At 40.1% G+C, this 25,669-nt stretch overlaps 1 protein-coding gene across 2 annotated transcripts in view; it reads right to left on the bottom strand.

Moving 5' to 3' along the window:
- OXSR1 (oxidative stress responsive kinase 1) overlaps nt 1-25,669 on the bottom strand; it is a 105,414-nt gene that overhangs the window by 26,064 nt on the left and 53,681 nt on the right. For both annotated transcript variants that reach the window (XM_047098571.1, XM_047098572.1), the window contains 4 exons: nt 22,650-22,705; nt 8,217-8,326; nt 4,352-4,453; nt 2,129-2,262 (listed from right to left, as the gene is read on the bottom strand). In XM_047098571.1, coding sequence (XP_046954527.1) covers nt 2,129-2,262; nt 4,352-4,453; nt 8,217-8,326; nt 22,650-22,705 — 402 coding nt within the window. The remainder of the gene's footprint in view (nt 1-2,128; nt 2,263-4,351; nt 4,454-8,216; nt 8,327-22,649; nt 22,706-25,669) is intronic.

Here is a 25,669-nt window from a genome sequence, read left to right as displayed (position 1 = left end):
TCAATATGCCTTCTTACTGGTGATGTTAACCTGGATCACTCGTGACAGAGGTGTCCACCAGCTTTCTCCACTCTAAAGCTACTATATTTCCTTTTTCATACTCGATTCATCAGAAGCAAAACACTAAGTCTAGCCTACGCTCGAGGGAATCCATTAAATTTTACATTTTTGTTACTTTATTTTTCATTTCTAAGCAGCTTTGTTTGTTTTCTTGGTCACAGTCATATCCTTTTCTTATGGTTTTGATTTCTTCCATTAGGATTTTAATTATTATTATTTCTTAAATTTTTAACGTTTTTATTTATTTTTGAGACAGAGAGAGATAGAGCACAAGCAAGGGAGGGGCAGGGAGAGAGGGAGACACAGAATGCGAAGCGGGCTCCAGGCTCTGAGCTGTCAGCACAGAGCCCGATGTGGGGCTCGAACTCAAGGACTGTGAGATCATGACCTGAGCTGAAGTCGGACGCTTAACCGACTGAGCCACCCAGATGCCCCAATTATTTTAAATACACTTATTTTATAGATTCTTCAGGTATCTCTGCATTATCCAAAGCTTCTGGAGCACTGATTCTCCTGTTCGCTATGTCTGCAGACTCTAGTTTGCTGTGTACTATCTTACTGTGTGTTTTATAATTTCGGACTGTGATCTCTTCAATGGGGCATTATTTGGAGGAATCTCACAGACCTCGAGTTTGGAACAGTTCGAACAGTACAGTTTTCTAGTTGCTTCTGTCAGAAATAAAACTGGCTTGGCAATAATTCTTTTTTACTCTTTAATCTTGTGGGTTCCTGGATAATATGGGTAGTATAAATTCAGACTGTCGACCTACACAATGTCCAGGTCAGAGGATTTGATTGTTCAAGGCAAGTTTTTGTTGTGTCTTCGTGATGATGGACACATATTTTGTTTTCTGGTCCATCCTTTTACTCAGAAGGCTGACTTGTGGAGGTCTTAGTCTTAAGCAGGGATCTCAGTTCAGATCCCCAATGGCTGGACCCAAGATCTCGTTTCTAGTCCCACGTGGGAGTTTGAAATCTAACCGAGTAGGTTATTAAAAGGAACAGTGTCCCACTGAGGGCAGCCACAGGATTGGTTCATGATATTTCTTCCCTGATTTTTTTTTTTTAATTTGATAAATTTGTTCAGCATTTATAGGTGTTTGTGACAAATTCTGTTATTTTAGTTAATTAACTAAAGCAGAAGCAAAAGTCTCCTATCTTTTATACCAATTTGTTACAAGTCTGACCTTTGCTACCTATTTTTCTTACCTTTTCTAATATTTCCAACAATAAATTCTGAAGCCCCATTAAGTATACTGAAGACATGACTTCAATTGAAATCTTTTATTTTTGTTGATCTTCACAGAAATCAAAATTTAAAAATTCTTAGGGCTAAAAAACTGAGTGGAATATGTATGTGAAACAGAAAAATGAGATACAGAACAAACTGAACCCTGGTTCAGGATCAGAAGTTTTGGATTCAAGTCCCACCTCAATGACTAGGTAGCTGGTTGACCTCACAGATAAAAGGTTGTACTCAGTGACTTCCAACATATTTGATTCTGTTTAATTCATAAAGATACACACATTAGATGATCATGTTTATTCACTTACTTGGCATCCAACCTGTCTAGTGTTACCAAGTAAGGGCTATGAATTTTTGGTATGATTACTAAAACCTTTCCAATAAGGAAATACATATATGATTACGTGGCCTTAGATATAACATTGGCTATGTGTATTTCTTTTGTTATTAAAATTGTAAACAGCATTAAGATACTTGTTTGCTCATAACTTTTAAGTACAAGCTGAAAACAAGTCCTCCCACTAACTTGGCATTTTATTAACACAGAGAGTTCACAATGTACAGATTTATAAAAACGTAACCAGGAAATAGCTGAACTATTTAGAGTATACACTGTATACTAAAAAGAAGGGAGAAAGTAATTAATTCATTTCCAATCTAGTGTAATAGTCTCTGTATATTTTTTCTAAAGTTTGTATTTAAATAAATATATGTGAATGTGCAGAAAATTATTTACATGAATGTAGGTATGTGATACTTAGACTTCCCACAATGGTTCACATATTTGATGAAGACAAACGTAACCTTTATCTCATATTTTACCTTTTTTCTGGATCCTTTTGAAGGCACAATGAAATCATTTTCCTAAATGATTTTCCGTATTTTTTCAGCATTTCTTTATCTTGAACGCCAGTTTCCAGAGAAGGAGGATCATTTTGTAGTGTCAGCATTAAAACCTGGAAGAATTTTCGATACAATATAAACTTGTGAAGATTCAGTAAAGTACTGTGGCCAAGATTCTTCAATATAGACAACCTCACAATACGTGAGGCTGTATTTTCTGAAAGTTCACATCTAGACCAGTTGTTTGGAACACTGTTATTTAGACCTTCTGCACACAAACAATATCCTACAGACAGTTGGCTTCCCAGGTTAACAGTAACTGTTGCAAGGGCTCAACAGTATTAGCAATGAATGTCCTTTAGTTAGAAACCTTTCTTCACGGGGCGCCTGTGTGGCTCAGTCTGTTCAGTATCTGACTCTGGCGTAGATCGTGATCTCTGTCCCTCCCCTGCTCACCCTCTCTCACTCTCAAAATAAAGAAACATTAAAAAACAAAACAAAACACAACACCCCTTTCTTCAGGTCCTCTGTCCCCTTCCTTGCCTCCTTCCTTCCTTCCTTCCTTCCTTCCTTCCTTCCTTCCTTCCTTCCTTCTTTCTTTTTTCTTTTCCTTCCTTCCTTCCCCCCTCCCTCCCTTCCTCCCTCCCTCTCTTTTTCTTTCTTTCTTTCTCTCTCTCTCTCTCTCTCTCTCTCTCTCTTTCTTGTTTCAAGAGCAAGAAGGGGAGGGGCAGAGAGAGACAGACAGACAGACAGAGAATCCCAAGCAGGCTCTCCACTGTCAGCACAGAGCCTGATGTGGGGTTTGAACTCACGAACCACGATATAATGACCTTAGCTGAAATCAAGAGTCAGACACTTCACCAACTGAGCCACTCAGGCTCCTCCTCTGTCCTCATTCTTATACTGCCAAACTACTTTAAAAAAAAATGTAAAGTCAGGGCGCCTGGGTGGCTCAGTCGGTTGAGCACCCAACTTCAGCTCAGGTCATGATCTTGCAGTTCGTGGGTTCAAGCCCGGAGTCAGGCTCGCTGCTGTCAGCCTGTCAGTGTGGAGCCCGCTTGGGATCCTCTGTCGCTTTCTCTCTGCCCCGCCTCGCTTGCACTCTCTCAAAAGCAAACATTTATAAATAAATAAATAAATAAATAAATAAATAAATAAGTAAATAAGTAAATAAATAATTAAAGTAGAATCCTAGCAAAATAATAAAATAAAATAAAATAACAAGTAAAACCATGGCTGATTTTACCTATTCCTGGCTCTGTTTTAACATGACCCCTTGTAATCTGGCCTTCTCTTCCCAGAATTCCTCTGGCACTTGGATCCCAGAAATCGCTGATGCTGCCTACTTAATAGAGCTACGGCCTTTTTCACTTCTCAGTCTTCCACCTTCTCTGCAGTAACTGACTATTTTGATTATTCTGTCCATCCTAAATCTCTTCCTTTTCTGACTTTCATGGCAACATACTAGCTTGATGCCCTGAGGTAGAAGTAATGAAGGTCATATTTATGTGGTGGGATTGGGGGTGATTTGGGTTTTTCTAGACGATGTGACTTTTTTATAAAAGCATAAGCCATTTTTCTCTTGTTTTTTTAGTTTATTCATCTGTTTTTGAGATAGAGAACACAGTGGGGGAAGGGCAGAGAGAGAAAGGGAGGGAGGGAGATAGAGAATGCGAAGCAGGGTCCAGACTCCTAGCTGTCAGTGCAGAGCCTGACATGGAGCCCAAACCCCTGAACTACAAGGTCATGAGCTGAGTGGAAGTCGGATGCTTAGTCGAGTGAGCCACCCTGGCACCCCATAAGCATAGGCCATTTTTCTAAACACAAAGTCAACACTACTTTAAAATAAAATAGGGAATAAAAGGGGTTGTAGTTAGAATTAACACTTGCTTTTCAGATTCAATTTATATTTTACTGAAATGGAATTACTAAAAGCTGGAGGTATTTCTCATTCCGAGCAAACAGGCTAACATGTATGTGTTTGGCTACAATTCTGGAGTCACTGCCGGCAATGGATGAAAAGTAAACCTCATCTCCTCCCCCACCTTCTTTTGAGAAATAAACCATTCCTCTGTCCTCAAAATGGCTTCCCACTTTACAGTTATAAAAACTTATCCTTTTCAAATCCATTCACTCCTAGGATTAGTCTCTGAAAAGAAACTGGGACATGGGCTGGGGTAGGATGTTGACTGTGAACCTCACCTTCATTGGTGGATATTTATGATAAGGAGCTGCCCCGGTGGCCAGTTCAATTGCTGTGATCCCGAAACTCCAGATGTCCGCTTTGAAATCATAGCCTCGGACCTGTAAAGAACATAAAGATGTACATGATTACTTTTGCCACCCTAAAAGCACTTTTATTTTATTTCTCTTTTTAGTAATCTCTACACCCAGCCTGGGGCTTGAATCCACAACCCCGAGATCAAGTGTTACATGCTCTTATGACTGAGCCAGCCAGGTGCCCCTAAAAGTACTTTTAAAAGGAAGCTTCTAGGGGCGCCTGGGTGGCTCAGTCGGTTAAGCGGCCGACTTCGGCTCAGGTCATGATTTTGCGGTCCGTGAGTTCAAGCCCCACGTCGGGCTCTGTGCTGACAGCTCAGAGCCTGGAGCCTGTCTCAGATTCTGTGTCTCCCTCTCTCTGACCCTCCCCCGTTCACGCTCTATCTCTCTCTGTCTCAAAAATAAACGTTAAAAAAAAAAAATTAAAAAAAAATAAAAGAAGCTTCTAATATGTATCAAGAACCACGAAAGTGTTCATAAGCTTTTTTTAATTAAAAAAATTTTTTATACTTATTTATTTTTGAGAGAGAGAAACAGAGCATGAGCAGGAGAGGGGCAGAAAGAGAGGGAGACAAGAATCTGAAGCAGGTTCCAGGCTCTAAACTGTCAGCACAGAGCCCGACGTGGGACTCGAACCCATAAACCGTGAGATCACAACCCGAGCTGAAGTTGGACGCCCAACCAACTGAGCCACCCAGGGGCCAAGTTTTAAACCATTAAAGTAATCTAGAGTAAGCAAAAGCTAACTATACTTGGTAACAGAAGAAGAAAAAGCAATCCCAATAAATGTTCCCCAGAAATGGTGAAATTGTTAAGTATGGGATACTCAGTTAAAAGAAATGTTACATAGTCAACTAAAAGCAATGTAAATGAATTCTATATGAAAATATGGAAAATCACTTGTGATAAAGCATTTACGAAGAAAAAAGAATACAAAATTCTTCACAAGTTTTGATACTATTATAAAAGTACATCAACTATGTTTTTTAAAAATTTTTTCTTAAAAAAACATTTTTTAATGTTTATTTTTGAGAGAGACAAAGTGTGAGCGGGGGAGGGGCAGAGAGAGAGGGAGACACAGAATCTGAAGCGGGCTCTAGGTTCTGAGCTGTCAGCACAGAGCCTGATGCGGGGCTTGAACCCATGAACCACAAGATCATAACCTGAGCCGAATCAGACACTTATCCGACTGAGCCACCCAGGGGCCCCTCTGTTTGGTTTTTTTAGAAAAAGAACTAGAACAAAATTGTTAGGCAGTAGTGGTAAGTCCTGTTTTCCAAATTTTCTATGTTACGGTATTGTTTTATCCTGTTATGGTACTATTTTAACCTGTTCCATAACTTAAAATGAAAAAAGATACAAGGGGTGTGAATATTTTCAAAGTTCTTAATGTGACCATGTTGCCAAATTTCTTTCCTTTTATACTGGCATGAGCACATTATAAAATTAAATATTTTCATTTTCCATCCTAAGCAACACAGGAGAAGAAATAGGTTGGTGGGGGTGGGGTAGGGTGGGGTGTGGTTTGAGACCTGGAATTAAAGCTCCATATGATGTGCTGCCTTGGTGGGCCTCTAATGAGCCAAGTGCAAGTTCCCCTCTCCAGTCTGTTCCCAAGGGTAAAGTCCCCTAGCCCAACAACCCTGCTTATTAACTGGACAAGCAAAGTTCCTGCTTAGCCTTGAGTAGCAGGCTTCAGCTCCCGACCAGCCCTCAGAGTTAACCATATGAGCCAATCACACCCTCACAAGGAAACCGAGGAGCACCTCACTCTCTCTCTCGATACTACAAAGCCTGTTTCCCACAGCAACTGTTTATTCACTCTCTTCCTGAATACAGCCCCATGTGACATGCAGTGTCCTCCTCCCTGCAGCTATGTGTATATGCGACTAATAAACTGCTGTCGGTCTCACAGGCCCAGAACCAGGTGTTGTGTGTTCAGCATCAGCATTACCCTAGGGTGGGAATGCTTCCCTCACCAAGAGGGCGAATACAGGCATTATAACGGAGTGAAAGTGAATTCGGTTCTACAATACCAACTTTGATGTATTTCTAGGACATTTAGGTAAAACATCTATAGGGAGCTGGAAACCTCCACCTAGAGGCTTAGGAAATAAGACTGGCATGATATACTTTAGAAAATATAATAGGTGAGGGCGCCTGGCTGGCTCAGTCGGTTAAGCGTCCGACTTCAGCTCAGGTCATGGTCTCACGGTCGGTGAGTTTGAGCCCCGTGTCGGGCTCTCTGCTGTCAGTGCAGAGCCTGGAGCCTGTTTCAGATTCTGTGTCTCCCTCACTCTCTGCCCCTCCCCCGGTCACGCTCTGTCTCTATCAAAAACTGAATAAATGTTAAAAAGAGAAAGAAAGAAAGAAAGAAAGAAAGAAAGAAAGAAAGAAAGAAAGAAAGAAAAGAAAAGAAAAGAAAAAAGGAAAGAAGGAAGATATAATAGGTGGGAAGTGGAGATGAGACACATTAGTGAGAGAAGAATTTGAGAACAAGGTCCTGGGACACAGAAGGAAAGACAGAAAAGAAGTCAGAGAAACGGCCTGACAGGGAGGGGAAGAATGAGGAAAACTACACTAGGGAGGCTGAAGATGTAAATCAAGGTGGAAAGGTCCAAGTGCTTCAAATGACAGGACAACAAACAAGTAAAACAAGGAATAAGGAATGAGCATAATTTGAGAATAGCAGAGTATCCGTAAGGTGGCTAGATGAGTGACATCTGACTGTAGTTGTTTCAGAGCAAACGGAAATGGAGTTGTGGGCAAAACCAGTCCTTCAAAAACCAGAGCAGTGAAACTACATGTACAAAGATTAGGTCATTTAATTTGTAAAGCGGAAACTACTATTGAACCAGTCTTCATTATATTGTTGCTTAGGTTGTGTGTGGTAGAAATCCTGAGTTTTATATATCATTTACAAAGATCTACAGGCTTTTTGCTGTCGTTGTTAATGGTGGACGGGTCCTTAACCAAGAAACAGAGACACGGATCTCCCAAAGTTAGTGTAGCACATGTACCCCCTACTTTTTTTTTTTTTTAATGTTTATTTATTTTTGAGAGAGACAGAGACAGAGTGTGAGCAGGGGAGGGGTGTGAGTAGGGGAGGGGCAGAGAGAGAGAGGGAGACACAGAATCCGAATCAGGCTCCAGGCTCTGACTGTCAGCACAGAGCCCCGACGCGGGGCTTGAACTCACGGACCGCGAGATCATGACCCGAGCCCAAGTCGGACGCCCAACCGACTGAGCCACCCAAGCGCCCCTGTATCCCCTACTTTTTAAAGGTTCCCGTTAAGCCACCTGGCTTCTATGGAAGACCTACAGTAGTGCCTGTTCACTGAAAGAAATCCGGAGGATTTCTACTTTTGTGAAAAAGGCCAAAAAGCGAAAACGGCATCGCGCGTTTGCTCCTATAGCCAGCTGTCACGGAGGCAGTGCGCAGAGCAGCGAGACTGGTGCCGCCCAGCTCCTTCCCCAGTGTGTGCACATCTGCTCTTTATCTCCATTTATTTTGTGCATCCAATAGCAAGATGTGTTCTCTGCTTTCAGAAAAGCCTAAAAGAGGTCATTTCTTAGGTCTGGGAACGTTAAACAATCTTTCCAGAGAAATTAATGGTAATTGCTTCTTCGCTTTGCACCATTTCAGTTTATCAAAGGTTTCACAGGAACAAACTGCTTTGCCTTAGTGGGGGAACCTGTATACCAAACAGAAGCAAACACTACTCCGTTTTTTACATTCTGTAACAAAACCCTAAGCCATTTTTAAAAGACAAAACACAAAGAGTACCTGTTCCATAACTTCAGGTGCCATCCAGCAAGGAGTTCCAACAAAGGTCTTTCTCACTTTATTTCGGGTAATATCACCACCAGTTGCTAAAAAAGCACTAACCCCAAAGTCTGAAATAGATATAACAGCAAGGCATTAGAAATATGGCAACTAACACAAGTAAATAGGAAAATAATATAGCTGTAGTCCTATCCACAAACAACACATTTTCTCTTCTTTCCACTGAGGTTCTTGACTAAATTAAGACACAGTTGAACACAGACCCATCCCAACAGATTTTCGTCCTTGCTCCAATCCATTCTATTAGCGTAGTCCTTCCAGACTAAAAGTCTATACCCATTAACAGTAACCCCTCCTTCTCCTCCCCAGCCACGGGCAACCATCATTCTAACATTCGGCTTCTATGATTTTGAATACTCTTAAGGACCTCAAATAAATAAAAGCATACGCTATTTGTCTTTTGTAGCTGGGTTATTTTACTTAGTATAATGTCCTCAATGCCCATCCATTTTGGCGCATATGACAAAATTTCCTTACTTTATAGGCTGAATAATATCCCACTGTGTGTATATGCCATATTTTGTGTATTCTTTCAATCGCTGAGGGACATTTGGGCTGCTTCCACATTTTGGCCATGGTGAATAATGACGCTATGAAAATAGGTGTCCTTAATAATTATGTGAGTCCCTGCTCTCAGTTCTTTGGGATTCTAAACGCAGAAGTGGAACTGCTGGATTACACAGTACAGTAATTTTATGTATGTATGTATGTATGTATGTATGTTATGTATGTATGTATGTATAAATGTATGTACGCAGAACAAGGAGGGGGGAAGGGCAGAGAGAGAGGGAGAGAAAGAGACAGAATCCTAATCCCAAGCAGGCTCCACGCTGAGTGTGGAGCCCGACACGCTCAATCTAAGGCCTGTGAGATTATGACCTGAGCCAGAATCAAGAGCCAGACACCGAACAGACTGAGCCACCCAGGCACGCTGGTAATTTTGTTTTTCATTCTTTGAGGAACTGCCATATTATTTTCCACAGCAGCTGTACCATTTTCCATTGCCACCAACAGTGGCCAAAGGTTCCAATGTCTCCACATCATCTGCATTTTCTAGTCTTGGGTTGGTTTTTTTTTTTTCTTTTTTTTTTTAAATTATTTTGAGAGAGAGAGAGATTAAGAGAAGTAGTGCACACGAGCAGGGGAGGGGTGGACAGAGAAGCCCCAGTAAGAGCCCAATGTGGGGCTCCATCTCACGACCACGAGATCATGACCTCTGGAGCCAAATTCCAGAGTTGGATGAAATCAGGAGTCCACACTTAACCAACTGAACCACCCAGGCACCCTGGGGGTTTTTTGATAGCAGCCATCCTGATGGCTGCAAGACGGGATCTCACTGTAGCTCAAATTTATATTTCCCTAATGATCAGTGATGTTGAACATCCTTATGTGCTTATCAGCAATCTGCGTATCTTCTTTGGAGAAATGTCTACTTAAGCCCATATTCTTAAAATTTTTTTTTTTCAACGTTTATTTATTTTTGAGACAGAGAGAGACAGAGCATGAACGGGGGAGGGGCAGAGAGAGAGGGAGACACAGAGTCGGAAACAGGCTCCAGGCTCTGAGCCATCAGCCCAGAGCCCGACGCGGGGCTCGAACTCCCGGACCGCGAGATCGTGACCTGGCTGAAGTCGGACGCTTAACCGACTGCGCCACCCAGGCGCCCCAAGCCCATATTCTTAAAGACTCAATTTATTTAAACTAAAAACAAAAATAGTTCACCATTTTTCCTATCCTGTACTCCTGCCTCTGGCAACCACCAATCTGTTCTATCTATCTATGAGTTTGTGTCTAATATAAAAAAAATTTTTTTAATGTTTATTCAATTTTGAGAGACAGAGCACGAACAGGGGAGAGGCAAACAGAGAAGGAGACACAGAATATGAAGGAGACTCCAGGCTCTGAGCTGTCAGCATGGAGCTGGATGCGGGGCTTGAACCCACGAACCCTGAGATCATGACCTGTGGTGAAGTCAGACCCTTAACCGACTGAGCCACCCAGGTGCCCCATTGTGTCTAATACATATATTAGGTTTCATTTCATTATTTGTCTGACTTATTACACATACGACAAAACCCTCAAGGTCTATCCATATTATCATAAATGGCAAAATTTCATTATTTTCTATGACTGAATAGTATTCCATTGTATGTATACACCACAATTTACCCATTCCAAGACCTCTATCAATGAGATTACCATCTATGTTTTCTTCTAGGAGCTTTACCATTTCAGGTCTTACATTCAAGTCTTTTTTTTTTTTTTTTTATAACACTTATTTTTTGAGAGACAGAAACAGCGTGAGTGGGGGAGGGGTAGAGAGAGAGGAAGGCATAGAATCCAAAGCAGGCTCCAGGCTCTGAGCTGTCAGCACAGAGCCCGATGTGGGGCTGGAACTCACGACCCTGGGCTGGAATTCACGAATGCGAGATCGTGACCCAAGCTGAAGTCAGACGCTTAACCAACTGAGTCACCTAGGCGCCCCACATTCAAGTCGTCGATACATTATGAGTTAATTTTTATCTACGGTGCGAGACAGTGATCCAATCCAGCTTCACTTTTTTGCATGTGGCTGTCCAATTTTCTCAATACCACTTCATTAAGATACTGTCTTTTCCCCATTGTATATTATTCGCTATTGTAAATAATGCTGCAATAAACATGTATATTTCTTTTTGAGTTAGTGTTTTTATTTTCCTCAGGTAAATACCCAGAGGGGGAATTACTAGATCATACAAGAGTTCTACCATAAATTTTCTGAGGAACCTCAGTACTGTTTTCCATCGGCTGCACCAATTCACAGTCCCACCAATAGTGCATAAGGGTTCTGGTTTTTCCACATCCTTGCCAGGGCTTGTTATTTCCAGTCTTTTAGATAATAACCACTCTAACAGGTGTGAGACATCTCGATGTGTGTGAGGTTCTGATTTGCATTTCCCTAATAACTCATTTATCTGTTGGCAATTGTATGTCTTCTTCGGGGGAAAATGTATGTTCAGATCTTCTACCCATTTCTTAATCAGATTGTTCATTTTCGATATTGAATTGTAGGAGTTCTTTATATATTTTGGATATTAGTCCCTTACGAAATATGACTTGTAAATATTTTCTCCCATTCAGTAGGATGCCTTTTCATTTTGATATCCTTTGCTGTATAGATTTTTTTTTTTATTTAAAAAGAATCGTTTTTAACGTTTACTTGTTTTTGAAGGAGAGAGAATGTGAGCGGGGAAAGGGCTGAGAGGGAGACACAGAATCTGAAGCAGGTTCCAGGCTCTGAGCTGTCAGCACAGAGCCTGACGCAGAGCTCGAACTCACAATCTGTGAGATCATGACCTGAGTGAAGTTGGTCGCCCAGTTGACTGAGCCACCCAGGCATTCCTGTACAGATTATTTTAAAAGATTTTTTTAAATGTTTATTTATTTTAGAGAGAGAGGGAGGGAAGGAGGGAGGGAGCGACAAAGAGGGGGAGTACAGGGGATCTGAAGCAGGGTGTGCTGACTGCAGAGAGCCCGATGCAGGACTTGAACCCATGAACCATGAGATCATGACCTGAGCTGAAAGTTGGGATGCTTAACTGACTGAGCCACCCATGCACCCTGCTGTGCACATTTTTTGTTTGATATTCCTATTTGTTCATTTTTTGCCTTAGCTGCTTTTGCTTTTGGCATCAGACCTGTATCAAGGGGCTTGCCATCCATGCTTTCTCTTAGGTATTTTATGGTTTCATGCCTTACATTCATTCTTTAGTTCAATTGGAGTTAATTTTTGCATATGATGTAAGATGGTGTTCTAGCTTCATTCTTTTACTTGTGGCTGTTTAATTTTCTCAAGACCATTTATTGAAGAGACTATCCTTTCCCCCTTGTACACTCTTAACTCCTTTATGATAAAATTAATTGCCTATGTATGTATGGGTTTATTTCTGGGCTTTCTTTTCTGTACCATTAATCTGTATGTCTGTTTTTATGCAAATATCATACGGTTTTAATTAATGTAGCTTCATACTATACTTTGAAATCGGGGAGCATGATGCCTCCAGCTTTGTTCTTTCTTAAGACTGCTTTGGCTATTCGAAGTCTTTTATGATTCCATACAAATTTTAGGATTGTTTGCTCTATTTCTCTGAAAAATGACATTATAATTTCGGTAGGGGTTACAGGGAATCTGTATATTATTTTGGGTAGTACATTTTAACAATATGATTTCTTCCAATTCATAGGCAAAGAATATCTATGTCTTCAGCTTCTTTCTTTAATGTCTTGTAATTCTCCATATACTGACTGGTCTTTCACCTCTTTGATTAAATTTATTACTAGATATTTTACTTATTGTGATGCAACTGTAAATAGGATTGTTTTCATTTCTCTGATAGTTCATTACTAACATACAGAAATGCAACAGATTTGCGTGTACTGATTTTGTATTTTGCAACTTTACTAAATTTGAACATTGTAACAGTTTTCTGATGGGAGTCTTCAGGGTTTTCTATGTTCAATATCAAGCCATCTGCAAATGGTGACAGTTTTACTTCTTGCTTTCTAATTTGGATGATTTTAATTTCTTTATCTTGCCTAATGGCTCTGGCTAGTACTTCCAACTACATTGAATAAAAATGGTGAGAGTAGGCATCTTTTCCTTGTTTGTGATCTTATAGGAAATGCTTTCAGCTTTTTGCTACTGAGTATAACATTAGCTGTGGGCTTGTCATATATGGCCTTTATTATGTTGAGGTATGCTCCCCTTATACTGGCTTCATTGAGAATTATAAATGGATGTTGAATTTTGCCAAATGTTTTTTCCACATGTTGACCTGATACAATTTTTATCCTACATTTGGTTAATGTGGTACATCACATTGACTAATTTGCAGATGTTGAACGAACCTTGCATTTCTGGAATAAGACCCACTTCATCAAGGTGTATGGTCCTTTTAATAATGTATTGCTGAACTGAGTATACTGATATTTGTTGAAGATTTTTGCATCTATGCCCACTAGAATATTAGCCTATAATTTTCTTGTGGCGTTCTTGTCTGGTTTTGGTATCAGGGTAATGCTGCCTTCATAACGTATGTTTAATGTTTCCCACCTCTTCTATGTTTTTTGAAAGAGTTTGAGAAGGATTTGGTATTAATTCTTCTTTCAAAGTCTGGTAGAATTCACTAGTGAAGCTGTCTGGTACTGGAGGGTTCAGAGGTTGTTGATTACTGATTCAACCATTTTACTAGCAATTGTTCTGTTTAGGTTTTCTATTTCATGATTCAGTCTTGGTAGGTTGTATGTTTCCCGAAACATATCCATTTCTTCTAAATTGCCCAATTTGCTAGCATATAATTGTTCATAGCAGTTTCTCATGATCCCTTCTATTTCTAACTTTTTTTTTTCATTTCCTTGAATCCTCTTTTTCTAGGTGAATCTAGCTAAAGGTTTGTCAATTTTATCTTTTCAAAGAATGACTCTTAGTTTCAATGATCTTTTCTATTGTTATTGTAGTCTCTATTTCATTTACTTCTGTACTAGTCTGTTATTTCCTTCTTTCTGCTAAATAGGTTTCATTTGTTCTTCTTTTTTCTAGTTCCTTGAGGTATAAAGTTGTCTGAGACTTTTATTTCTTGGGGTAGGCATTTATCCATGATGTACTTCCCTTGTAGAGCTGCTTTCGTTTTCAGAACCAAGAGACTGGTGATTTGGGCAGGGGATGGGAATTGGGAAAAGAACTGCTTTTGTTGTATCCAATAAATTTCATATGTTACACTTCTATTTCCATTTGCCATAAGGTATTTTTTTTCCTTCTTTGACCCAGTGGTTGTTCAGTAGCATGTTGCTGAATCTTCATATAGCCCTACATTTTCCCATTTTCTTCACATAGTTAATTTCTAGTTTCATACCACTGTGGATAGAAAAAATGCTTGATTTCATTTCAGGCCTCTTAAATTTATTAAGACTTATTTTGTGGCCTAATATATGATCTGTCTTGGAAAATGTTCCATGTGTACTTGAGGACAGCGAATATTCTGTTGCTTTGGGATGTTAAGTCTAACATATCGTTTAAGGTTGATGTCTCCTTATTGATTTTTCTGTCTAGATGATCTACCACACTCTTATTATATTGCTGTCTACTTCTCCCTTTAGGTTTGTTAATATGTACTTTACATAATTAGATGCTTCTATATCGGGGGCATGATTTTTACAGATGTTTTATCCTTTTTTTTTTTTCTGGACTGACCCCTTTGTCATCATGTAATGCCCTTCTTTACCTCTTATTACAGTCTTTATTCTGAAGTCTACTTTGTCTGATTTATCTACTTCACTTGTGATTTTTGTAATCTGAATCTTCTCTCATTTCTTCTTAGTCCACTGAGCTAAAGGTTTGTCAATTTTGGTGACCTTTTCTAAGCATCACCTCTCTACTGCTTTTCTATTCTCTATTTCATCTCTTCTCTAAATTTTATTATTTCCTTCCTTCTACAGCTTTGGGTTTAGTTTCTTTTTCTAGTTAATTTGCTATCTTATTTTTTAAATAAAGTATCTACAGCTATAAACCTGCCCCTTAGCCAACAGTTTTGCTATGTCCCATAAATAGTGATTTTGTTCTCATTCATCTGTATTTTTAGATTTCCCTTGTGAAGCTTTCCTTTATCCATTGGTTGTCTGAGTGTGTGTTACTTAATTGCTACAAATTTGTGACACTTTTAGTGTTCTGCTACTAATTTCTAACTTTATCCACAAGGGTCAGAGAGGGTATTTTGTATGTTATCTTTTAAAATCTACTGGGACTTAATATGTGGCCTAACATGGTCTACCCCAGAAAATTAACTCGTGTGCACTTAAGACGAACGTGTATGCTGATCCTGTTGTATTGTGTGTGTGTGTCTGTTAGCTCTAGGCGGTGTACTGTATTAAATCTTTCATTTCCTTATCTCCTGTCTGTTGTGTCCATTATTGTGGAGTACTGAAGTCTCCCACTACTAACGTGGAGCCACTTCTCCCTTCAATTCTCTATTTCCTTCCTATATTTTGCTAGCTATGTTATTATGTATATAAATATTTATAATTGTTACATCTTTTTGCTATATTGAACCTTTTGTTAATGGGTAATGTCCTTATTTGTTTTTTTTTTTTAATTTTTTAAAATGTTTGTTTGTTTTTGAAGGAGAGACAGAGTGTGAGCGGGGGATGGGTAGACAAAGAGGGAGACACAGAATCCAAAACCGGCTCCAGGCTGTGAGCTGCCAGCAAAAAGCCCGACACAGGGCTTGAACTCACAAACTGAGCTCATGACCTGACCTGAAGTCAGCTGCTTAACCAACGGAGCCACCCCGGTGCCCCTGTTTGGTAAACTTTTTTCATTTAAAGTTTATTTTCTCTGATATTAGAATAGCCACCTCTGCTCCCTTTTGGTTACTATTTGCATGGAGTATCTTTTTTCCATCCTTTCACTTTCTTTTTTTTTTTTTTTTAATGTTATTTTTTTTTTCGAGAAAGAGAGAGAGAGAGAGAGAGAGAGAGAGAGAGAGAGACTGTGGGCAGGGAAGGTGCAGATAGAGAGGGAGATACAGTATCCGAAGTAGGCTCCAGGCTCTGAGCTGTCAGCACAGAGTCTGACGTGGGGCTTAAACTTACAAACTGTGAGACCATGACCTGAGCCACCCGGGCACTCCATCCATCCTTTCACTTTCCATGTATTTGTGTCTGAAATCTAAAATTAGTCCCTTACAGAGAGCATATAACCAGACTAAGTATTTTGTTTAATCTGTTCTGCCAATCTGTCCTTTGATTGGAGAGTAATCAACTTACATTTGAAGCAATTACTGATAAGGAAGCACTAACTTCTGTCATTGTGTTGTTTTCCATGTCTTCTAGTTTTGTCCCTCATTTCCCACATTACTTTAGTTACTTTTTGTTGTGAAAGGCTTAATTTTTTTCTCATTTCCTTGTGTTTATATTCTATAACTGGTTTTTTTTTTTTTTTTGGTTACCACAGAGATTACATTTAACATTCTAAAGTTATAACACTTGAATTTGAATTTATACCAGTGTAGAGGTGCATGGATGGCTCCATCAGTAGAGCATGCAACTCTTGGTCAAAATCAAGTGGTAGTGAGTTCAAGGCTCATGTTGGGCATCGAGATTACTTAATTAAAAAAAAAAAAAAAAGTTTTTTTAAAATCTTGAGTTTATACCAGGCTAACTACAATAATACAAAATCTCTTCTCCTTTATAGCACTATGCCCCTGTTGGTTGTTATCACAAAATTATAACTTAATACAGTGTTCAAATATGAAATGATAATTCTTCTAAATATATTGGTCTCTTAAGCAGAAAATATGTTTTAGAATCACAAACCAGTTAACAGTAATGACTTTTAGGCCACTGTTTTTAGTAATGTATTCATGTACAAAACAAAAAGTGAAGTCACAATCCACCGTTACAATAATACTAGCTTTTATAGTTGCCCATGTATTTACCTTTATGAGATCTTTATTTCTTCATACTGCATCAAGTTACTGTCTAGTGTCCTTTCATTCCACCTTGTGGGACTCCTGTGATCATTTCTTGCCAGCAGATCTATCAGAAACAAAGTTCCTCAGCTTCTGTTTATCTGGAAATGTCTCGATTTATTCCTCACTTTTAAGGAGGATTTTACCAGATATAGAATTCTTGATTGACAATTTTTTTTTTTTACACCACTTTGAATTCACTGGCCCACTGCCTTCTGGCTTCCAAGGTTTCTGATGAGAAATCTGCTAACTGCCTTATTGAGGATCCCTTGATTATGAGGAGTCATTTCTATCTTCCTGCTTTCAAGATTCTTTGTCTTTGGCTTTTATAAGTTTGATTATCCGGAGTCTCTGTGTAGGCCTCTTAGAGTTTATCCGACTTGGAGATCACCGAGCTTCTTGGATGTTTACATCCATGTTTTCCATCAAATTTGGAAAGTTTTCAGCACTTATTACTTCAAATATTCTCTCTGCTCCTTTCTCTCTCCTCCTTCTAGGACTTCCCACATGTGTATTGGTCTGCTTGATGATGTCCAACAGATCCTTTGAGCTCTGTTCACTTTTCTCCAAGCTTTGTCCCTTCTGTTTCTCAGACTATACTTTCCATTTTCCTACCTTCAAATTCATCAATTCTTTTTTCAGCCAGCTCAAATCTGCATTTGCATTTGAATCCTTCTAGTGAGTTTGCCATTTTGTAACACAAGTTATTGTGCTTTTCAGCTCCAGAATTTCCTTTTTGTTTTTAGGTTCTCTCTCCTTATTCCTAATTCCATTTTTGTTCACACATTGTAGTCCTGAGTTCGTCCACATCTTCCTTTAGTTTTCTTTGTCTGGCAGATCTGCTGTCAGGTCTTTTTCAGAGACAGTTACTGTTATTTTATTTCCTTTGAATGAGCTACACTTTCCTGTTTTGTTGAATGCCCTGTGATTTTTTTGTTAAAAACCGGACATTTGAATCTAATGATATGGCAATTCTGGAAATCAGATTCTCTCCCTTTCCCAAAGTTTGAGGCTTTTTTGGTTATTGTTTTTATTTTGGTTGTGATAGACTGTCTCTGGTCAAGCATCAGCCTGAAGTATAAACAAGCTCTTCTCAGGACTTTTCTGTCCCTTTTCCTGGAATGTGCAGTCATTTTCCACTTTTCCTCATAAATGTAACTGTTTTTTAATGTCTGGCTCCAAAAATGGGAAGGCGAGAAAACAGAAGGCAAGGAAAAAAGATGCTGGCCCTTCAAGTCCCCTGGAAGTCACTTAGAGGGAAGAGGGTGCCACACAACAATGGCTGTCGCCTCTTTATCTGCAGCGCTGCGAGCAGAAGCAGCAATCCGTGATCAGAACACAGATCCATGATATTTACAAGACAGGGTCCATTGCGCCCACTGTGGGTCACACAAGCTGTCTGCCAGTTGCTCCAAAAACATGTGTGCAGCTACCTGCCAGGAGGCCGATGGGTAGGGGATAGGAATGGACTGAAATTAACCGCAATTTACCTTCCAAGCCTTCCCCTAGAGCTTGCAAGCCTTCCAAGGAACTGCAGAATTGTAAAATACAGTAGTTACATCAGACAGATTCTGCTGGTTCAGTTTTTGCCTAGGTGTGGAGAGATTCCTGGTGTTTCCTATTCCACCACCTTCCCAGAATCCACTCTTCTTTAGTTTTTGACCACTTGGTTTTGCCTCTCTGAACAACACAGCATAACTGTGCCTGGTTTTGAACCTATATAAATGAAATCACATGCCATATATTCTATTTCAACTGTTTTCTTTCACCTTATCTTTTTATCATTAATGCTTTCAAATGCAGTTGTAATTCTATCCATATTCATCACTATACAGTATTCCAATGTACAAGTTAACCATAATTTATTTCTCCGTTCTACTAACGAAGGGCATTGGGACTGTTTCAAACTTTCAATGCTCTTGAACACTGTGCCACACGTAAGCATAATCTTCTCCACGCCATACATCCAGAAGCCAAAGTTTTAGGGTATGCGTATTTGAACTAATTTATTCTCCCACTATTGGAATATGAGATTTTTTTCCTTGCTTTACACTGATACTAACCACTGTGCTGTCAGATGTTTTTGCCAGGTCATCTAGTATAACTTGGTATCCCAATACCAGCTGACAGGCATACCTTATTATTTAATGCTTCTCTGTACTATGTTTCACAGATACTGTGTTTGTTAGAAGTTGAAGGTCTATGGCAACCCTGCATGCAGCAAGTCTACGGGCACCATTTTTCTCACACTTGCTAACTTCTGGTCTCTGTGTCACATTTTGATAATTCTTGCAATATTTCAAAGTTTTTCATTCATCACTGCATTTGCTCTGGTGATCTGTGATTAGTGATTTTTTGATGTTACGATTACAATCGTTGGGGTGCCACAAACCAGGTCCTTAAAAGGTGGTGAACTTAATCAATACATGTTGGGTACGTTCTGACTGCTCCATTGACCAGCCATTCCCCCGTCTTTCTCCCTCTCCTCTCAGGCCTCCCTATTCCCTGAGACACAACAATATTTCAATCAGGCCAATTAATAACCCTACAAGGGCCTCTAAGTGTTCACGTGAAAGGAAGAGTCACACAGTCTCTCACTTTAAATCAATCAAAAACTAGAAATGATGAAGCTTAGTAAGGAAGGCATGTTGAAAGCCCAAATGGGCAAAAAGCTAGGCCTCTTTGCATCAGTTAGCCAAGATGTGAGTGAAAAGGGAAAATTCATGAAGGAAATCATTGCTGACATGGAGGAAGTTTTAGTGCTCTGGCTAGAAAATCAAACCAGCCGCAACTTCCCTGACACCAAAGCCTTATCCGGAGCAAGGCCTTCACTCTCTTCAACTCTAGGAAGGCGAGAGGGGTGAGGAAGCTGCAGAAAGAAGTCTAGAGCCAGCCGAGGTTGGCTTAAGGGAGGAAGCCGTCTCTAGGACGCACAAGTGCAAGGTGGAGCAGCAAGACCTGATGCAGCAGCTGTAACGAGTTACCAGAAGATCTAGGCAGGTTAATTCACAAAGGCGGCTACCTGAACAACAGATCTTCAATGCGGACCAGACAGCCTTCCTGTGGAAGAAGACGCCACCTAGGACTTTTTAGCTAGAACCAACTCAACGCCTGGCTTCAAAGTCTCAAAGGACAGGCCAACTCTCGTTAGGGGCCAATGCAGCTGGTGACTTTGGGTTGAAACCAATGTTTATTTGCCAGTCCCAAATTGCTAGGGCCCTTAAGAATGATGCTAAATCTACCCTTCCTGTGCCGGAACAGTAGAATAACAAAGCGTGGATGACAGCACATCTGCTTACAACATGGCTTACTAAATATTTGAAGCCCACTGTTGAGACCTACTGCTCAGAAATCAAGATGCCATTCAAAACAGTACTGCTTACCGGCAACGTACCTGGTCACCCAAGAGCTGCGATGGAGTCGTACAGCGAGATTAATACTGTTTTCGTGCCTGCTAACACAACACCCATTCTGCAGCCCGTGGATCAAGGAGTTAATTCTGACTTTAAGTCTTATTATTTAACAAACACATTGTATAAGGCTAGGGATTCCTCTACTGGGATCCGGGCAAAGTAAACTGAAAACCTTCTGGAAAGAATTCACCATTCTAGATGCCATTAAGAACATCTGTTAGGGGCGCCTGGGTGGCGCAGTCGGTTAAGCATCCGACATCAGCCAGGTCACGATCTCGTGGTCCGTGAGTTCGAGCCCCGCGTCGGGCTCTGGGCTGATGGCTCGGAGCCTGGAGCCTGTTTCCGATTCTGTGTCTCCCTCTCTCTCTGCCTCTCCCCCGTTCATGCTCTGTCTCTCTCTGTCCCCAAAATAAATAAAAAATGTTGAAAAAAAAAAAAAAAAAGAACATCTGTGACTCATGGGAAGATGTGAAAATACCAACATGAACAGGAATTTGGAAGAAGTTGATTCCAACACTCATGGATGACTTTGAGCGGTTCAAGACTTCAGTGGAAGATGTACCTACAGATGTGATGGAAACAGCCAGAGAACTAGACTTAAAAATGGAGTCTGAAGATGCGATGAATTACTGTAATCTCACGACAAAACCTGAACAGTGAGGGACTGCTTCTTACGGATGAGCAAAGAAAACGGTTTCTTGAGATGGAATCTATTCCTGGTAAAGGTGCCGTGAAGACTGTTGAAATGACAGCAAAGGATTTAGAATATCACGTTAACTTAGTTGATGAGGCAGCAGCAAGGTTAGAGAGGACTGACTCCAACTCTGAAAGAAGTTCTTCGGTGGGTAAAGCAGCATCGCATACTACAGAGAAATCGTTTGTGAAAAGAAGAGTCAATTGTAGCAGATGTTACTGTTGTCTTATTTTTAAGACCCTGCTACAGCCACCCCCTTGATCAGTCAGCAACCATCGACATGGAGGCCAGACGCTCCGCCAGCAAAAACTTTATGACTCACTGAAAGCTCAAAGGATGGTTAGCATGTTTTAGCAATAAAGTATTTCTAATTAAGGTATGCACATTGTTTTTTCAGAAATACTGTATTGCCCACTTAATAGACTATAATACAGTGTAAACGTAACTTTTATACACTCTGGGAAACCAACAAATTCATTTGACTTGCCATTTTGCAATATTTGCTTTATTGTGGTGGTCTGGAAGTAAACCCACAGTATCTCCAAGTATGCCTGTGCTAGGCATTTATCTGATTACTAGTGAGCCTGAAACCTTTTATTACGTTTATGTTTTGATGTCTTCATTTGGGAATCTTCTGCCCATTTTTTATCTGATTTTTTTTCTTAATGAGTTCTTTCTGTATTCTAAATTTAAGCCCTCTGTCAGTTATTCATGCTGCGAATATCTTTTCTACTCTGTGGTTTGCCTTTTTGTTTATTAATGATGATAAACCATTGGTTCTTCTTTCAATAAAGAGAAGCTGGGAATTTTAAAGGAGTCAAATTTATCAATCTTTTATGTTATGTGGCTTGGTTAAAATATTTCCTTAGGTTGGGACATGAAGGAAGATGTGCACTTAAATTATCTTTTTTTAATTTTTTTTTAATGTTTTTATTTATTTTTGAGACAGAGAAAGACAGAGCATGAGCAGGGCAGGGTCAGAGAGAGGGGGAGACACGGGAATCCGAAGTGGGCTCCAGGCTCTGAGCTGTCAGCACAGAGCTCAACGTGGGGCTTGAACTCACGGACGGACTGTGAGATCATGACCTGAGCCGAAGTCGGACACTCAACCGACCGAGCCCCCCAGGTGCCCCTTAAATTATCTTCTAAGGGTGATGAAATGATTTGTGGTCTGAGTGATTATCTTTCTCCTGCCAAACACCTGACTGTCCCAGCAGTGTGGGACACCCCGATGAGCGGCTTGCTTGACGATCCCGCGGTACAGCCACTCTGGAGGGGTATTTTACCAGGATGGCAGGTCCTAGACTCCAACTCTTATCTCTTCAGCCCTGAATTTGCCAAAAGTGCACTTTCACCTCTCAGATTCCTCTTCTTAACTGGCAAACACCCCAATCACCCCAGGACAGAAGCAGCGCTGTATCACTTCTCTATAGCACATCAGTTCACAAACAGTGAGGTCTCTTGACTACCTCTCCCTCAAAGGAAAGCACAGGATGCTGGGAGAACCCATCAAAGATGACTCTCTGCGGGTAAGGAGTGATAACTGGAAGGTAATGAATAATGGACAAAAAATGTCTGACATCAAAACTGCAGGATGAGTGGTGGAGGGTATCTTGAGAGTAAGCAGGGATCGACAACATAGGCTGCTTGACTAGGGACAGTCCAGGAAACAGAAGAGAAAACTGGCTCTGAAAACATCCAAGATAAGTAAGGTGGTTCTACTGACCATTAAATCAAAATTAAAAGGAAAACTAATCATTACCTGCAATCTGTACTGAGCCATCTTCTCCAAGAAGAATATTTCCAGCTTTCACATCTCTTTAAGGAAAAAACAAAATTAAAAAGTTACATATTAAAAAACACCTATTCTTTGGAGTCACACAATTTAAGCAATTGTTTACTGTATTCACACAACACTGGCAGTAAATTCTCTATTTTACATTAAAGGGTGTTAAGGCCAATAGTAAACGATTTTTAAAATTTTAGTCACTTGTACCAGAATCTAAATATTATAAAGAAAGCTACAATGACAAATAGCTTTTTACTATAAAATCTAGAAGACCCAACAAGATTAAATACTTGTTTGGAATAACAGTGGCCAAAGAATGCAACCCTCACCTACTGTCACCTAATTCTACTTTTTGAAATATATTGATTAAAAGAAAATTTTTTTCAGTTCATTCATTTTGAGAGAGAGCGAACATGAGCAGGGTAGGGGCAGACAGAGATGGGGGAGAGAGAATTCCAAGTCAGCAGAAGTCACTGTCAGTGCAGAGCCCGATGCAGGGCTCAAACTCACAAAACCTGAGATAATGACCTGAGCCGAAACCAAGAGTTGGACGCTTAACCACTGAGCCACCCAGGCACCCTAAAATATAATGATTTTTTTCCACAACATAATACATGGTCAAAATTTTTATTTTTTTATGTTTTAGTTTTTGAGAGAGTGAGTGCACAAGCAGGGTAGAGGGACAGAGAGAGAATCTCAAACAGGCTCCATGCTCAGCACAAGAGCTCGGTAAGGGGCTCGATCCCTAGGATCATGACCTGAGCTGAAATCAAGAGTCAAACATTTAACCGACTGAGCCATCTGAGGCACCTCTCAAAAATTGTAAATGGTATGTGGTTAAAAACAGGGACTATCCTACGCCTGAGACATAAAGATAGATATTAATCATTCAAACATCTTTGTATTTTTAATCGGTAACTATTTGTAACTCAAATAGTACACATGCACACATTCGTATTATAAAAACCTAAATATCACCGAAGAGCCCAAAGTCCCTCTACCCACCATTCTCAAGTCTAGCACTTTCTTCACAGTTTTCAACTACTACCAGTCTAGTCAATACAATACGTTCCTGTGACCTACCTCGGCTTTTCTTCCAACATAAATGATACTACACTATCCATTCAAAGCTACAACTTGTTTTTCTCATACAACAATGTGTCAGCAATATCTGGCAAATTTTAAAATCCTCAAATCCTGAGTAGTAGCAAATCCACTTCTTGATAACCTAGAGAAACCCCCACCCGTGTACAAACAAGGACGTCACTGCAGCATTGTTTGTAATAATAAACCAAAAATGATAACAACCTAGAAGGCCAACAATAGCAGAAAGGTTGAACTAATTTTGTTACAGCCATAAAATGGAATAAGGTCAATCAACATGGTTTGACTTGAAATACCCTCTAACACATACTACTAAATGAACAAATCAAATGAGAGGACAGCGCATTTTGTAGGGCATCATTAATGTTACACACACACACACACACACACACACACACACACACACACACACACACTTTACATCTATTCCAAATGGAGAGTAATGAATGTTTCCTTCTGTGGAGAGGAATGGGTTTGGAATCAAGGCAAACAGTGTTGAATATCTTGTGGAAATGTGATCATGTATTTATTTTGTAATTAAAAATAAATATACAGAGAGCCAGTCTTTGAGGCTAGACAAGAAAGAGCAAGGCTAGCTCACGGAGGAAGGCTTTGTCATGAAGAGGAACCAGCGAAAAGCACAACACTTCATCCTTTTCCTACTCCTGTCTTATCTCTTATCTTTAGATCATAACCATTCCTCAAAAAAAAAAAAAAAAAAAAATCAAGGGGCGCCTGGGTGGCTGAGTTGGTTAAGCATCCGACTTCGGTTCAGTTCATGATCTCATGGTTCGTGGGTTCGAGCCCCGTGTCGGGCTCTGTGTGACAGCTCAGAGACTGGAGCCTGCTTCGGATTCTGTGTCCCCCTTTCTCTCCACTCCTCCTCCACTCGTGCTCTGTCCCTCTCTCTCTCAAAAATAAACATTAAAAAAAATTGTTTTTAATCAACGATAATTTCACAACTGTGTGTATCAGCTTCACCATACCACAACATGCAACACTTTTCCTGAATGCGTACTGACGCACGAGGCAATCACGCTGCTGAGTACTCTGCACCGTTCATACATCCACGCAATTCACACGGCATTCTCCCAGAGCTGACTTAGACTCCAGCCAAGTCTACTCTACAAGCAATGTACACAGCCTTCTCCCAGAGCTGACTTAGACTCCAGCCAAGTCTACTCTACAAGCAATGTACACAGCCTTCTCCCAGAGCTGACCCAGAGTAGAGCCCAGCTAAGTCTACTCTACAAACATAAAGTCTCTGACTCCAGATACTATGAATAGGAGAAAACTGAAGACCTTCCCTTCCCTTGGTGACAAAAACCATCCAAGTCAACCACCAACTTTTAACTCCCTTTTCTGAGTTCATCTGGAATGACATCTAAAACTCAAAAAATGTATACTTTAGTCACTTCCTCCTCTGTATTTTTGCAGCAGGCTGTAACACAGCATTAGCCCAGACTACAGAAATGTGATCATAATCTTCGGGCTGCCTCTTTCAGCATGAGCTAAGATCTGGACCTGTACCTTAACAGATTTCTATATCACCTGCACTTACTTACTTACTAGCATTATGATTAGTAAACAGGAGACATCTCCCAGATATTCACCGAATATATTTAAATAACTAAGGAGACAATTTCCTTAAATACTCTTCTGGAGATAAGTGGAAGTATTAAATGAATGAATGAATAAATGAGTAAAAAAATAAATCCAACTAAATACCAAAATAAAACTTGACTGTTTCCTTTTCACCATCTCAAACCCCAATTTCCACCTCCTAACTCTGTTCCAAATGTTAGGGTTATAAAGTAATACACTGCAGTCAAACAAGACAACCTAACTATCCAACAACGGGAGACCAAATTGTGGTATATCTATGCAAT

The sequence above is a fragment of the Lynx rufus genome, unplaced genomic scaffold (genome assembly GCF_022079265.1).
Source record: "Lynx rufus isolate CCGP_SWC_20201006 ecotype Redwood Valley unplaced genomic scaffold, mLynRuf1.p SCAF_5, whole genome shotgun sequence".
Lineage (NCBI taxonomy): Eukaryota > Metazoa > Chordata > Mammalia > Carnivora > Felidae > Lynx > Lynx rufus.
Note: the sequence above shows the minus strand (reverse complement) of the source record. Positions and strands in the feature narration are given on the sequence as shown.